The sequence below is a fragment of the Nelumbo nucifera genome, chromosome 5 (assembly GCF_055504915.1).
Source record: "Nelumbo nucifera cultivar China Antique chromosome 5, China Antique-T2T, whole genome shotgun sequence".
NCBI classification, from domain to species: domain Eukaryota; kingdom Viridiplantae; phylum Streptophyta; class Magnoliopsida; order Proteales; family Nelumbonaceae; genus Nelumbo; species Nelumbo nucifera.
The window spans coordinates 71,827,166-71,843,296 of record NC_142653.1 but is presented as its reverse complement, the minus strand read 5'-3'; the positions used below and the strand labels follow the sequence as shown (position 1 = coordinate 71,843,296).

Genomic DNA, 16,131 nt, shown 5'->3' with positions numbered 1-16,131 from the left:
ACGATCGACGACATGGTGGGTGGTGGACGACTGGCGATGAGTGACTATTGTTAATCGTCTGTGGTGTCTCCCTACGCCACCTGTAGACTCCTTGACAAATAAAAAATAAAATTTGCCATTAAATGAAATCCGTGTCTGTGGATATATACAACTGCAGAAGATTCCAATCCGACGGAATTCGAGAAGCTTACAAGTTTACGGTAGTAGTTGCTTCAATCACGTCGCCTACGCTACGAGTCCGAACATAAATTGGCTTTGACTTCAATTTCTCAGCTTGGTTTTTTCTCCCACGGGAAAGAGAGAAAGAGAGAAACCTTTCTTCCTCTTTGTTTCGTTGTCTTTCTGTTCGATCTGTAATCTCTTCGAGGAATTCCGTGGCGTTTATGGATTCCGGATGCAGATGCTCTTCATTCTCGTCAATCGTCATCTCCCAATCGTGCGTTGCCCTTCTGATGCTTTGCCAGCAGCCGTCCAATCTCGCCTTCACGTCTCCATTGACACCTTGGTTTCGAGAACTCTGGTTTAGCGTTCCCAAATAGCAAAAGCAGCAGCTATTCACGGGGACAATCCAGAAAGGTTTAATTTTTCTTTGAAAACTTTTAATTTGTTTTGAAATTTGCATTTTAATGTTCTGTAATAGAGCTGCTAAATTGCGGGTTTTTAGCGTATAATTCTTTGGAATTTTAATTCTTCTTGGGAGTAGTTTAGTGGAGTGGTATCTTATAAGATTATACCCTGAAAATCCTTTCTTTTTTTCCACAGTAGCTCCATTATTATGTGTAGAGAATCTGAAGCCCATTAACAAATACAAATATGTACAGTACAAATACAAGGTTTTGCACTGTACATTTTTTCTTGTATTTGTACTCTTCCCAAACTGAGCCTTAATAGCCGAGAGTTCATGAAAAAAAGCTCAACCCTTCTGTTCATAATTTTGCATTTTGACGGTTCTGTTGTAACTTGAGGTAGTCTGTTCTGTTTGGTAACGGCTGAAGTTGCTGAACTGAACGACTTATTGCTTTGTCTTTTAGTGGATAAACCAATTAAATAGTAAATATTCAAGGGTATGGTAATCTACCCAACTTCAACTTCATCCATTAAGGAGCCTAGAACCTACTTAAAATCTTGTATTTTTCACTGAAAGGGAAAGAAATAAGCTTTTTCAGTTTTGCCACTTCAGTTGTTATTCAAACGCCCCCTTATTTTTTATACTGTAGCTGGATCTTTTCTGTTGATTGGAACCATGAGGTCTAGTTTTCATTTCCAGCTAACCCACAAAGAGAAGTCTTTAATTTTATTATATTTTCTAATTCAAAATATATATCGAGCTACAAACCAAGATGGCTGTTTTCTTTGTATCTTGCATATATACTATGTCTGGTTGTGCTTCTGCTGAACCACTTGTACCCGGAGACAATTGCACCAATTTGTATTCCTTATCCTTCATTTGGATCTCAAACAAACTAAAAAAGTATAACCTGAAGCAAAAATGAACCGGAATTGCAACTTCCCCATTTGCACTTCATGCATTTGCACAACCACAACTGAGAATTTCATTCGCTGCAAAGGGAGCCCTAATTTTTTAGAGGGAAAAAACAGTTTGAATAATTATCTGTTTTCTGTAGATTATATAGTTAATACTTATGACTAGTATATTTGATGCAATAACTACTGAAGAATACATTTAACATTATAGAATATAGATCTACTTATTTTTGTTTTACAACCTTGATTGTGCTGGTTATTGTTTGGGATAAAGTATTACATCAAAGAAAGAATGAGCTCCAGGTACTAGATTAATGTAAATTACTAATACAACATGAGTAATTAGCCTCATACTTGAAGAGCAATTCCCAAAAAAGAACAAAAAAGTGCTTTTTATTCAATATCCCAGATTGCGTTTAGTTGTTCTCAAAAACTTCACAACATGAGTAGTTAGCCTCTTAGACAGACTTGAAGATTTTCTAATTTCCCTTACATCTTGCAATTTAAAAATTAAAAAGAAATTCACAATTCTTAATTCAGTTTTGTAGAATGAACTACTTACTTTCTCAATTTGACCACTGCTATAATCCAGGTCTTCTAGGAAGGAGCATCCCTATCGTGGCATCTACAAGACAAATTTTTTGGTCACTCCAATCTTGGGATGCATGGGAGAAGAGAGGGACGAAACGCATGAAACATAACCACAATTATTTAGTTCATTCATTATGACCATACATGCCATTACCAGCTCTTCAAATTCAAAGATGTCGCGGGCAAGGGGAAGATCTCCTGGTTGGGCTGCTTTTGATCTCAAGCAGCGGCAAAAACAAGGTCTTGAACCTGAATATAAAACTGACCCTTACCCTCCCATACCAAAAAAGATAAACTCCGTGGTTCCCTCTGAAAATTCAGTTTTAGAAAAGGGTTTATCAAGAAGGTCTTTCTCATCTGTACTCCAGACATCTGTAGATTTTTCAATACTTGTAGATAAGAGTGATTCCAAAAGGGAATTACTAATTGGTGATTCTAGTAGGAGGCTAAGCAATGAAGTTGTCAAGGGGAATAATATTATTCCAGATACTGTAAAGCTTAAAGAACTCCATGGATGGGCTGATGATAGTTTAATTGAGGATATTTTAGCAGCAGTGAATAATGATCTTGGGCAAGCATCTAATGTATTGAAAGCCATTGTTTCCACCAGCAGTTCTCAAGATAATAAGACAATAGGACTTTCACATGAGAGTTCTACTCTTGGAGAAAGTTTCCATGTCTATAATAAAAACAAGGTAGAAGGAGGTTCTCCTATAGAAGAGACAATGGACCTTACCAAATTAAGATCTGTTCTGGAAAATGGTATCTGTGTCAATAAGACAGAGCACGTAGCTGAAAATGCTCCTTTTGAAAGTAAGTTATCTGATGCTGATAAACAAATCAAACTAATCTCAAGGCACTTGATGTCTGTACCTGCTGAGCCTGAGTGGGAGGAGGAGGATGTTTACTTGAGCCACCGAAAAGATGCTATTAGGATGGTTAGGTATGTATACTTGATACTATAACTTGTATATTTTATTTACTTACATGAATCAAATAAAAGATAAATTTGTTAATCATGGCTCTAGGGTTATTAGAACAGTTTGGGTATATTTTTAACCTTCCTAGTTCAGTAAAGCTTTGGTATTCATCTTGGAAAGGTAAAGGAATTTGTTTTATCATGTTTGTCAAATCCATTAATCTTTCTTCTATCATCTATATTGTTATATGGAGTGGATATCTGGATCTTAGTAACTAGATCTGTTTCAAGGTTGGAGAATTTAACCGAAGGTTTTGTGATCATAGTTGTCAAGGCAACTAGGCGAGGCTAGGCGACCATGGGGCACCCAGGCGCCTAGGCAGGCACCTAGGCAATGGAATCTATAAATATAAAATCTATAGATTTCTACACTTCCTGAAGGACCTAAGCTATTTTATAAGTTATATTTGCTTACTAGCTACACATTACACTAAGCATAATCAATAAAACCTTTCATATAAGTGTAACTTTCATGTGAAAACATAAAAATTGAACATTTGAGTTAAAAGAAATAAGCAATCAAACAAGTGGCTGATAAAAAAAATGCAATCAAGCAAGTGAAGTGAGAGTAACAAGTCTACTAACATGGCAAGTTGGCAACACTAAAAAAGTAAAAAAACTAATAATTTAAAAATTTAGTTTCATAAAACCATACCTTTTGGATGATTAAGTGTTGATCTTGAGTATTCTTTTTTCTGCAACTTTGCCTTCAATAAGAAAATGAATTAAAAGAATTAATCAATCAATAAGAAATTAACTTTGTCATTAACAAATGGAAGAAGCACTACAACAAAAATAAAAATTTCATAAGAATTCAATATCAATTCTTTAAGGATTAAAATACATACCTTGGTTGATGCTTGGTACTTGGTAGTTTATGTAGGAACTAGGAAGTAGCCAATTAAGAAAGTCATGAAACCATTAACAAATAAAAAGCATAATAGCATATAATGAAGTTGTATAAATCATCATTCATCTCCACAAGTCCACAAAAAATAAATATGAAGTTTAAAACCATAAATTTATCACAGACAATCCTTAAAGAAAATTCTCTATTCTCTAATTAATTACAGTATCTAAGAAGTAAGAACCACCAACACTTCCACTGAATGCACCAACATCATTAGCACCATACTCAACATCTTCATCCTTGTCATCATCACTGTCATCGCCATCATCATGATCATCTTCAACATCAATATCTTCTTCTTCATCTTCATTATCTTCCATATCTTTGTCTCACATCGAGTCTTCTTCTTCTTCTTCTTGAACAACACTTTTGCCTTTATCTTGTCTTCTAGACTCACCTCTCCCACAACCACCTCCACCTCCACCTCTACCTCTACCTTTACCTCTACCTCTACTTGCACCCCCAGGTCCCCCACTTGCATTTCCACGCCCATGTCCACTTCTCCTTGGCCTATTTGAACCTTCAAGGATTTCAAATGTCCCTAATACTTCATCAACTTGAGTCCATGTAAGATCACACCCTTCATAGACCAAGTCACTTGAGGGGTCTTTCCCAGTCAACCACTCACTGGTTTCATCTATATCATCAAAGCAAATAAGGTCAAATTGCTTTGGATTTGTGCACCTTATTATAAATCTTTCTTGGAGGCGTTGATTGCATTGAACAAATACAAGATCATTGAGCCTCTTTTGATCAAGCCTATGCCTATCCATCTTTTTTGTATGAATCTACATTCACAACAAAATAAGAAAAATTATAAAAATAAGTATTTTAACTTTCATAAATAATTTAATCACAAATCCAACCATTAGGTCCATTACTTAGAACTTACATGCTCAAAAGTGCTCCGGATGTGCTCACAAGCAGAAGAAGTGCATGTAAGACGTAATATGCGTAATGCAATATGCCTAAGGTTTGGAGTGCAATGTCCATATTTATGCCACCAATAAGCTACAAAATAGAAAAAAATGAATTAAGACAATATAAATTTAAAATAATAGGAATAAAATATAAATATAAGTTTCAAGAAAAGAGAGCTTATATTACTTGGTTGTTTCGTTTCACGTTGCCTAATTGTCAATTCTTTAGAGAAAGCACCATGAGCGTGCTTATACTCTTCCAACTGATGAGAGATCGTCTTGAATTTCAATATCACTGACCATTCTCTCAATGCAATCTAGAAAGCCCATTTCAAACTTACCAATCGACGCTTAATTTTGTGCTTTAGCCTTATAATAAAGGGCTAGATTGAGAAAAAAACCAGCAAGGTGCAACTGATGTTGCATCATTTTAGTCCAACGCCTATCGAAAATGTCTAAAATGGGCTTATACTCCCTTCCTTTCCAACTAAAATTTTCTTTTATTTTCTCTCTTGCTCGCTCCATTGCATAGTAAAAATAACCCATTGCGGATTTCTCATCACCATCAACCAATCGTAAAACCTCCACAAGTGGTTGGGCAGCCAAAAGAGCAAGTCTTACATTTTTCCAAAATCCAACAGAAAGCACAATGCTTGATGCTCTTAGTCCATCTGATTTGTTAGCCGATTTACTCTTGTTCCACAAATCACCAACAAATAAAGCACACAAGGGCTCCTTGAAAGTATACAAACTTTGTAAAGTTAGAAAAGAGGTGGCAAACCTTGTAACTGCACATCGTAAAGGATCTCTTCCATTTGTTTTTTCCCTCATGCGTGCAAGAAGAAGAGGATGCCTATAAATAAAAGCAGTTACTTGTCTTGCCTTGGCAATACAACTTTTTGTAGACCTCAATTATCTAATGTCTTCTAACATAAGGTCTAGATAATGAGCAACACAAAGAGTTCAAAATAAATTCTTCCTCTTCAATCTTAAAAGATAACCGACAACAACATAAGTAGAGTGGTTATTAGTAACCACTTGCACCACATGTTCCTCCCCTACATATTCATTTTCTTTTTTCCTTTTTTCCTTCTTCAAATGACTTTCAATGCTTGTTTGAACCAATTGTCTTTTATGCCTCGCTTCAACAACTTCTTTTGGACTTTGTCTCACAAAACCATCCATAGCTCTGACATTTTCCTTCTTTTTTGGTGGAAAGGAGGAATTTGAAGTTGGAGTGCTCCTCCCACTTGAAATGGAGACACCTACTTCTATGGGTTGATTACTTTGATTGTTAGAACCCCTTTTAGATATAATCTGCTTTCATGCCCCACAATTATTATTTTTTTGATCATCAAAGGAAACTTTTTTGAAATTAGATTTAAAAAGTTTTACAACGTTGTGTATGGAACTAAAAGTCCCACATGAATACATATTTCTGTCCCTTTTACAATGCAGCCCAAAACAATTGTTGCCTCGAAGCCCCTTGTTTAGCAAGATAATCAGCTAGTCCATTTACACTCTTTCTAACCCATTTGAATTCTGCCTCTACCTCCCTTGCAACCTTTTCCACTTCCCTTATCACTTGTTTGAAGGTCCACGGAGTAGTTCTATTGTTATTAGCCCGATCACCTTGGAATCCCCTTCAACCTCAATTTGCCTCATTCCTAGTTGCTTGGCTATCTTCAATCCTTGTAGCAGTGCCATTACCTCAGCTTTTAGAGAGTTGCCCATGCCAATAGGTCCAGAGAATAATGTCAATATTCTCCCTTCAGAATTTCTGATTACTCCCCCGATACCTGACAATCCTGGATTTCCAAATGAACTTCCATCAAAATTCAGTTTAATTCTGTTCCCATCTGGAGGTTTCGATTCCATCCTTACTCTCTCTTTCACTCTTGAAGATTGTGCTATTTCTGTCTAGGATCTTATAATGTCTGTGACTGAGAACTCTTGGAAGATATGCAAAGAGCTTACCCAATGAGCTACTTTAACTTGGATTGTGTCAATCACCTCCTCCGTGGTTCTACTCTTTTCTAAGAATATTCTGTTATTCCTTTCTTCCCATATCACCCAACAAATAGCTGCCTTTGTATCTTTTCACATAACCTTCCCTCTCTTTTTTGATTGCCTCAAAAAGTCTCGGTTAAAAAGACCTGCCACATCTTGAGGGGAAACCCACCTGCAACCAAAGAGAAGACAAAAAGAATCCCAAACATGATGCACAAAAGAACAAGATAAAAATAGGTGTGTTAAGGTCTCACCACTTTCCTCACAAAGGGAGCACATGTGAGGAGAAAGGCAAGCAAAAGGCCTTATTTTCTGCAGCATATCACACGTATTGACCTTGCCAAGGAAAATTTCCCCACGATTATTTTCAATTGTAAAATCATCCAATAGTTTCTTCCTCTTATTCTTCTGCATATATTCTTGCATCTCCTTGGCAATACTTGCAGTAGTTTTGGGACATTTAGTCACATCCCCATATCCCCAATCAAATGTTGTTTTATCCTTTTTATTCCTCATTTAACAACTTTAGCAAATAACGAGCATGGAATTGCATTTTTATCTTCTAAATCATGCCAAAATGCATATTGCCATGCAGGGTCCTTTGATTGAGCCTTACGCCTAACGTTGCCACTTCCCTCTCTAGTTGTCATTCTCTATTTCTATTGAAAAAAAAAATCCAATTAGCAAATAAAACAAATTAGAAAACAAACAAAAGTGTTAAACTAGAAAATAGTTAATGTATTTTATTCCTCAATTAAATAATTAATTGAGAAATATGAGTAAGAGACTAAGAGTCTAAGAGAAAAAGACTAATAAAAACAAATAATAATTTTTTTTTTCATAAGTACACAAAAACAAATAAATAAATGTTAAATCAGAAATCAATTAATCTAATCAATAATTCAGTTATTCAGTTAGAAATAGAAATTAAATAAAAATTTAAAGCAAGCAAATTTCAGCTATATCTATATGATATAATCAAATTTCATTCAATATTTGCAATATTCATATATTTCATAAGTATGCAAGCAACCATTAATGCAAATCACCAAATGCAATATTGCAATATACAAATAGAAATAAAAAAAATCAGCCATATAATCAAATATCAGATTTTCAATTCAGCCATATAATCAAGTTTCAGACTTGTAGTTTAGCCATGTAAAAAAATTTCAGCCATATGTATATTAATGATGTAAAAAACATTAAAAAAAAACTGATAAAAAAATAAAAGAGTAGTTCAGCCATGTAAAAAAACATAAATGATATAAAAAACATTTCAAATCTCAGATTTTCAATTCAGCCATATAATCAAGTTTCAGACTTGTAGTTCATCCATGTAAAAAAATTTCAGCCAGATAATCATATATATTAATGATATAAAAAAAACATTTGAATGAGAAGAAGAAGAATTAAAGAAGAGAAGAAGAGTAGGCCGACTGTTAAAAACTGAGAAGTGAGAACAATGAGTGAATCAGTGAAGGAAGGAGAGGAGTATAGGGCGGAACCCCTGTTTTTTCCGAAAAAAAAACAAAAAAATGAACTAACTAGTGACTAGTGACTACTGAGAGTGACCGACTGAGGACAGTCATGGACTCATGGGGCAGAAGAAGAAGAAGAAAGGGATGATGATGATGATGATGATGAGTGGAGGAAGGGAGGACTGAGGAGTATGGGGGTGGAGCCCCTGTTTTTTCGAAGAAAAAAGGAAAAATGTCTGAGAAGAGAAACTCAGGACTGAAATCTGGAAGAAGAAGAGAAGAACTTACCTGCTGAAGCTGAGGTGTGATGGAATTGGGTTATCCTCTCTCTCCAGTCGAACCAAAAAAAAAACCATTATGCATAAACAAAAGAAAAGGCATTAGTTGTATTGTTGTCTTAATAATAAAATGATAGCTTGTAACCAGTTTTATTTTAAAAGAATAAAATATCCAATAAAATATCAAAACAATAAATTAAAAAAAAATAGTTTCTTAGATGTATCTGGGTGGGTGCCTAGTATACAAAACCTGTGGCGTTTGGGTGAGGCAACCATGGAAAACCGCCTAGTCACCTTGACAACTATGTTGTGATTCTATGCTTCTAGCAATAAAACCATTTTTGAACTGCAATTCTAAAAGACAGGATTTTGTTTCTTCAAATTTTTGAATTCTGTTATACCATTATTTCGAGGACCCTTATATTGGTTTGGCTGGGTTGAGCTTTTTCTTAGTTGTAAAGAGAATTTATTAAAATGAAAAAAAAGGAAGATATATACTCAGGTAATAAGAAATCATGAAGACTAAGAGAAAAAGAAGAAGCACCCCTACTACATACGCTTTTTTTTTTCTTGGGTAAGTTACTATAAGCTTAGGTAATAAGGAATCTGATTATGACACTGTTGTGTGGAAGGATTAAGTTGTTATCTCACTTTTGGATAAAAGGTTTGATTTGATATTTTCATAAGCTTAGGGTTGTATTACAAATGTATTATTAGGCCTCTTTGCATGATGATACAACCAAATTGTTAGGCTTCTCTAGAGGAGATTGACATGCTATAGGGAGGCAACCTCACCCCAATAGTTTACCTTCCTTTCCTTGTTTGTTACAATTCCTCCTAATCAGGGGGTTATGGCAAATTTCCCTTTTTATTTTCCTTCAATTTTATTGAATGCGTTATACTTGCTTTGACAAGTAGTACATGGTTTTAGAATTCATCTTCAAAGTACTGCTAGTCTTCTGCCGTATTATTTTTGCCTTGATTTCCATACTATGCTACCTGGATAAGGTGTGGGATATAGAATTTAGACTAAAAATTGAGGTACCCAAAAACATATACCCCTTGCATAGGTATCTGGGTATCATAATTGCCAGATATTTTAATAAGATCTGTTAAAACACCTTTCAAATTGAGAGCTTTAAAATTAACTTTTCAGTTGATATTGAAATTCATTCATTATTATCTTTGTGTATTTTAATTATCATATTGTAAAAATTTGGCACTCATCCTTTTTCATCAAACAGGTTAGCATCTCAGCATTCAAAGGCATCCAGTAATTCCTTTCTAAAAGGTGACCACTTTTCTGCTCAACAGCTCTCACTAAAGGCCCGTGAAGAATGGAGGCTTGCTGAAGAGTTGAATATGAAGGTAGCTGAGGAAATTTTAAAGATCAGGAATAGCCAAAATGACATGTGGAAGTTGGACTTACATGGCCTGCATGCATCTGAAGCTGTTCATTTCTTACATGAGCACCTTCAGAAGATTGAAACTCAGATGCCTTTAAAACGTTCACTATCACCCAAGAGGGTCAAGCCAGAAAAAGGGATAATGCGGTCCCCATCTCTCGAGTCTGTTAACTGTATGGGCATGGAGTGGCAGGTGGACAAACATCAGGCTTTATCTAGCCACAGACAGACAGTGTTACAGGTTATAACTGGTATGGGGTTTTCATTTCTTACACAAAAGTATTTTTTTTTTGAAGAATCAGAGATTTATTAAAAGAAAAAAGATTCATAAAATCAGGGGGGGGTGTCAAGATAACACCCAGCCACATCCTCCGCTTAACTAACCAACACTACGAGAGAGAAATTAAGAAAAACAGTGAACTGAACAAGAATACAAGTCTGAAACTCAGGAAAAATCCAAAAGCTCTCTCCCAACTGACAAACCATTGCACTCAGCTCCAGCTACACCCCACTTCTCCATCCCCAATCTCATACTTCAAATCCAAATTAAATGATTCCAGCTTCCACTCTTGAAGCAGCACAACTGCGGACTATGACTCCTAATTAAGTTATCACCATTCACCATCACCCTTTTCTCCTCTTTCAAGTCCCTTACATTCCAGATAATCACTCCCATCCTTCTTTTCCTGCCTGTTATAACAAAAAAGGAAGCTTTCCTTCAGTCCTCCCCACTCCTCTTCCCCTTCTTCGTCCCATTCCTTATCCTTCCCAATTTTTTCTTTGTTCAAAAGCCTTTCTTGCAAATTCTTCCCCTCCCCAGAGAAATACAAGCCCAGGGATTTTCTAACAGCAACCTCCCACTCTACTAAGTTGTCAATTTCCACCTTTCCATTTTGAGTCAGATCCGAAGCCTGAGCTGCCACCCCTCTCCTCCTGCCCTTCCCCTCTCTTCCCGTCCAAACACCCTTCCTGTCCCCTCTCCTCAACTTCCCCTCCTTCCACACCCTGAACAGATTCTACAACTCTCTTTTTCCTATTGTAAACCTTCTCCTTCCTCTTGCTCCTTTCTAACTCACCGAAAGACCTTTTTTTTTCCCTCCTTTTTGTTCCCCGGACAACTCTACTTCGATCCCGCACCCTCTCCCACCTCTTATTGGGGTTCATTCCCCTTCTCCAATCTCCGATCACCGTTTGAAACAGGGGTAGTTACCTTTTGTTCAAACTGCTTATCGCTGAGATACGGGGCACCATATAAATCCCCCCTCATCGAACTCTACCGTGCAAATATTGGTTGCAGTGTCCTGGTCTTCTTCCCCCAGTGAATGGACTTCCAGAACCGAGGAATCTTTAGACACCTGCTGGGAGCAGTTGAGCTTTGCCAACTCTAGTTGATTTTCCACTCCTAGCCTCTCTTTCTACCCAACCTTCAACATCTGTGTGCTAGGCTCTTGTCAATCTCCTTCCTTTTTGGGTGACAAAGCTCCTCGAGGAGCACTTGAGGTTCTTACAGTGTACCTGCTACCTCTTTTTTGCTGGATCTCTTTGATCCCAACTTCTTGAGAGTTTTTTCAAAAGACCCCTCCCAAGTTGCCTTTTACCAACAACACCCCTAACTTTGCCAGCTCAACACTCCTTCCACTGCCCCTCGTCCTGTAGGCCCCACCTGCTGAAAAATCAAAATTAAAACTTCCCGCCACCTATGTCCCTCCATGTTCCCCTAGTTCCACGTGCAATTCAAGCTCCTCCTTTCTTTTACCCTCCTCCCTCACCACGTGTCCCTTACTGAGAAAATCAGAACCTAACTCTTCCTCTGAAATTCCAGAGTTGCCCTTCCCAACATCCACCTCACTCGTGTCTTCCTCCTTTGACTGACTCTTCGTCTCCCTAACACTACTCTCCTGAAACTGTATGCCTGTGTTGCTGGTGTATTTAGCTATCTATTTTTGCACCTATGAAACCGTTTTAAAGGAAATTGGTGTAATGTATAGTTGTCAAGGCGCCCAGGTGAGCCTAGGCAACCACAGGGCGCTCAGTCACCTAGGTGATGCCTAGGCAATGGAATTTGAAAGTATAAAATATATATATCCCTACTCTTAAGCTACGTTATTGGTTTTTTATACTAACCAACATACCTGTACGCTAGCTATTAGCAATAAAGTCATTCCAATAAAACATAAAATGCCATAACTGGCATCCAGGAAAAAAAAAATGGGGGATTGCAGATAAGAAAAGAGTGAAAAATAAGGGGGCGGAGCCCCTGTTTCGTTCACAACATAAGTTGTCCAAGAGGACGATGTGGACTGTGTTTAAGGGGGTGGAGACCCTGTTTCAGGCTAAAAAAAATGGAGGAGGATTGTTAAGAAGAAGGAGGAGGAGGTGGAGCCCCTGTTTCATCCCAAAAGAAAAAGGAGGAGGAGGCGGAGCCCCTGTTTCATCCCAAAAGAAGAAGAAGAAGAAGAAGAAGAAGAAGAAGAGGAAGGAAAAAACGAACCAGGTCTTCGACTACTTGGAAACTTCCTGTCATCATTTTCTCTTCTCAGCTCTCGTTTTCTCTTCTCTTTTATTAAAGTAAAAGAGAATTACTTTAATAAAAAATGATAATATACAACAGGGTGTATTGTAATAAGATAAAACAAACCAATAAAATGATATAATACATATGCACATTCAAAAAAATAGTATAGCATATATATGGGTGAGTGCCTAATACAAAAACACCTAGGCATTGGGCGAGGCGACTTCTAAAAATTGCCTAGTCGCCTAGGCGGGCACCTAGGCGTCGCCTTGACAACTATGGAAAAAAAGAGATGATTCCTAAAATAGAACATATGGTAAGCTTTAGTATATCTCCACACTTTGGCTACAGGAGATTCTGAATTAATTGTCCCTACTTCAAGTTTTTAAACCCGTTCAAACAAGGAGGTTGACCAGATGGTGCAGATGTGGAAGCAATTAATTGTCCCTACTTCAAGTTTCACTAGAGAATGACCCCCATACCAAGTATGGGGCAACTACACTATCTATGATTTTTTGGGGTCATTTACTAAAGCACCCCATATGGTTTGATGAATTTACTAAAACCTACCCTATAGTTTGTGTTTTACTAAAACATCCCCAATAGTTTGCAATCAATTTACTTAATCGACCTTCCATTATATGAAAGTGGAAAATGATAGTTTTAATCCTAGCATCCATTTTCCCCTAGTAAGACATGGACAACCACTTTATTCTGTTCTTTTTGGTTAATTTGTTTTCTATACAAAAAAATGCTAGGGATGCTTTTGGAATAAATAATCATGGATCCATGCCCTTGAGCATTTTCCACTCATTTCAGGGGTACTTTTGGAATAAACAACCATGGGTCCATGCCCTTGAACATTTTCTACTTAGTTTAGTTGATCATATTACCATTTTCAGATGGCAAAACAAATAGTTCTTAATGAAAGGTCGATTAAGTAAATAGGTTGCAAACTATAAGGGGTGTTTTAGTAAAATAAAAACTATAGGGTAGGTTTAAGGAATTCCATGAAACTACAAGGGGTGTTCTAGTAAATGACCATGTTTTTGCTTTTTTGGAATAATATTATTTTATTTGAAATTCATTATTTATTTGATAATTATATTTAATTTGATTTTTTATTTAATTTAAATAAGGTTTAAATTAAGTCTTTATAGTGACTCTTTTATTTGAATTAGGAAATTGAATTACAAAGATAAATATGGGCCCCACATCCTTTGGAGTGGATACTTTTTTCTATGGGTAGTCATGCGTCTACTTATAAAAGAAATGTATAATCATGCGTCTAAGTTAGCACTTTAGGAGAGTAGAGTTAACCCTCATTTTTTCTGAAAGTGGGTAGACATTGATAGGTCCCATTTATTTCTTTACAAATCAGTCCACTATCTGTACGTGGGTCCCCAATACAATTGATCCCTGCCGGTGCCTTATCTTGCTAGTGTATCTTACATTTCATTTGCTGATTCCTGAGTCCATGTAAAGCTTGCTCTTTGTTCTCTCTGCAGCTAAACTCTTTCATAGTGTTACTGAAGGGTTAAAGAGAGTTGGACATGAGAGATTTTATTATCTCCAATTACTCTGTATAAGCTGTATGTGTTGTACTCTTCCTCTTACTTTTAATGATGTTTTCAGTTATTGACCAAAAAAAAAAAAAAAACCTCATAGTGTACCTATAGTGCCATGCTGCTTGAGTGTTGTTATTTTTAAGCCATCCATTTATTAATTTGGTATCCCCCTTATTCTTTTTCTTTTTTTCTTGATAATTGTATGATAATTTCATTAGCAAAAGAGAGAATCTGTTACAATCATCCCAAAACTAATAAAATAAAATAAAATAAAAGTAGTATCGTTATAAGTACCGATACACAAACGTGTATCGATACTTTGAACCTTGCTTAGAACCACCATTCTAAGGTTACTCTGGTGAGGAAGAAAGTGTTTCTGTGCGATTTTCAAGGCTATCTGTCTGGTGACTGTTGTCTCCTCCACGGCTCCACTATGAACTGCTTAGCTTCCATTTTGAAGTTTTTCCTTCCACTTTGTCTCCTGCACAAACATCACCATCCCCTCTCTCTTCCATTTTGTGATGCAACTTTAAAACCAGATCACTATGAGTTTTTTTGCTATTAGATAGGTTGTTATCTAGATAGACTAAGATTTTGTAAATCCAACATGTTTTGAGAGTCATAGCCCTTGAGCCATACTACTGACTAATAGGGGGTCAGTTTTATTACAGGATTTGGTCTTTTCACTTCTTTCGGTTAATGTTGGAATTGTTTTTTGTTTGTTGAGTCATAGTTGGATCAGTAATAGATATTTGGTTTTGTTCTAAGAGTTGGTCTTTATTTCATTGTCTTTATGGGTTATTCATTGACTTCAGTCTTAGTGCAAACTGCGAAGTACAATAAAAAATTGTTTCAGGCAAGGTTCAAAATTTTGATACATATCATATTAGGGGCTTCTGGATACGCTCCTATGGAGGGTGTTTCGGGGTTTAACCCGGTTCAGGGGGTAGATAGGCCTTAAACTGACCCATCTGAACCAGGTTTAAAAAAAACTAAAAAAATAGGGGAGCGATCCCCGATACAGTCCGAATTGTAACCAATTATGGTACTAAGGAAAGTTGGAGCCTTTGTATAGGATTAATGTAATTTAATATTTAATGGAGTAATAGATTGTTTTTGAAATTAGAGTCCAATTATGGTACCAAAAAGGTATGGTACCTAAAAGACTGATAACCAATCAATAGCTTTCATCCAAATGGTAACCAATCAACTGGTATTCATTCAAATTCATGTGGGTTTCTGATTGAATTTTTTCAATTACCATACCTTTCTTTCTGGTGCCATAAAAATAGCCTTGAAATTATCTATGGGTATAGTTATTTAGAAAAATAAAACCCAAAATGGGCCAAATGGAAATGAATCAATGATTTGTTGGCATGTTAAGAGTATGACTCCTTGATCTTTCTTTTAGCTCTCTTGTGGGAAAAGAGGATTATTATATAGGAATCTGCACACGTATAACATTCTTTCTATTTTCTCAACAGGGACAGGTAATCATAGCCGAGGACAAGCAGCACTCCCTGCAGCAGTGAGAAGTTTCCTCATTGAGAATGGGTGAGATTCACCTTCTCCAGTAGTAGTACCCATAAAACATGAATGAATTTATGGCTAGTGTCGTTTCTCTTTTCTTCTGTTCAGAGTGCACTGTAAAATGTGAAGTAGTTATCTAGAACTAGATTATCTGACCAATTAATTTCATTTTGTTGCAGATACCGTTTTGACGAGACACGGCCTGGGGTAATTGCAGCAAGGCCCAAGTTCCGTCATGGGTAAAGTGCTGAAATATGCAATTCACCATGAGTTACGTTGCTTTGTTGTAAAGTTAAATCTTTTAAGTGTTTGTGTTGCAACGTTGTGCTCCAAATCAATGTCTAATTAATCTGGTTATGTAATTCTGAAATTAATTCCAATATTTAATCAGTTTGTCATTGCAAACATTGGATAATTTTGTTGGATCAATGTTTTAATTTTTTTTTCCAAATGAACAG

At 36.4% G+C, this 16,131-nt stretch overlaps 1 protein-coding gene across 1 annotated transcript; it reads left to right on the top strand.

Annotated features, from left to right (window-relative positions):
• The first annotated feature begins 269 nt into the window (after positions 1–269).
• LOC104610174 (smr (Small MutS Related) domain-containing protein) lies at positions 270–16,124 on the top strand. The gene is made up of 5 exons (XM_010276673.3): positions 270–576; positions 2,078–3,019; positions 9,899–10,311; positions 15,628–15,697; positions 15,853–16,124. The coding sequence occupies exons 2-5, from the start codon at positions 2,211–2,213 to the stop codon at positions 15,914–15,916; spliced, it is 1,356 nt and encodes a 451-aa protein (XP_010274975.1). The 5' UTR covers positions 270–576; positions 2,078–2,210; the 3' UTR covers positions 15,917–16,124.
• The last annotated feature ends 7 nt before the right edge of the window (positions 16,125–16,131 follow it).

Excerpts from the sequence above, each read along its gene's own strand:
- LOC104610174 (XM_010276673.3), top strand. The coding sequence starts at position 2,211 with ATGACCATACATGCCATTACCAGCTCTTCAAATTCAAAGATGTCGCGG. Across the intron at positions 3,020-9,898 it reads GATGCTATTAGGATGGTTAG|GTTAGCATCTCAGCATTCAA; the intron begins GTATGTATACTT and ends TTCATCAAACAG. Across the intron at positions 10,312-15,627 it reads AGTGTTACAGGTTATAACTG|GGACAGGTAATCATAGCCGA; the intron begins GTATGGGGTTTT and ends TTTTCTCAACAG.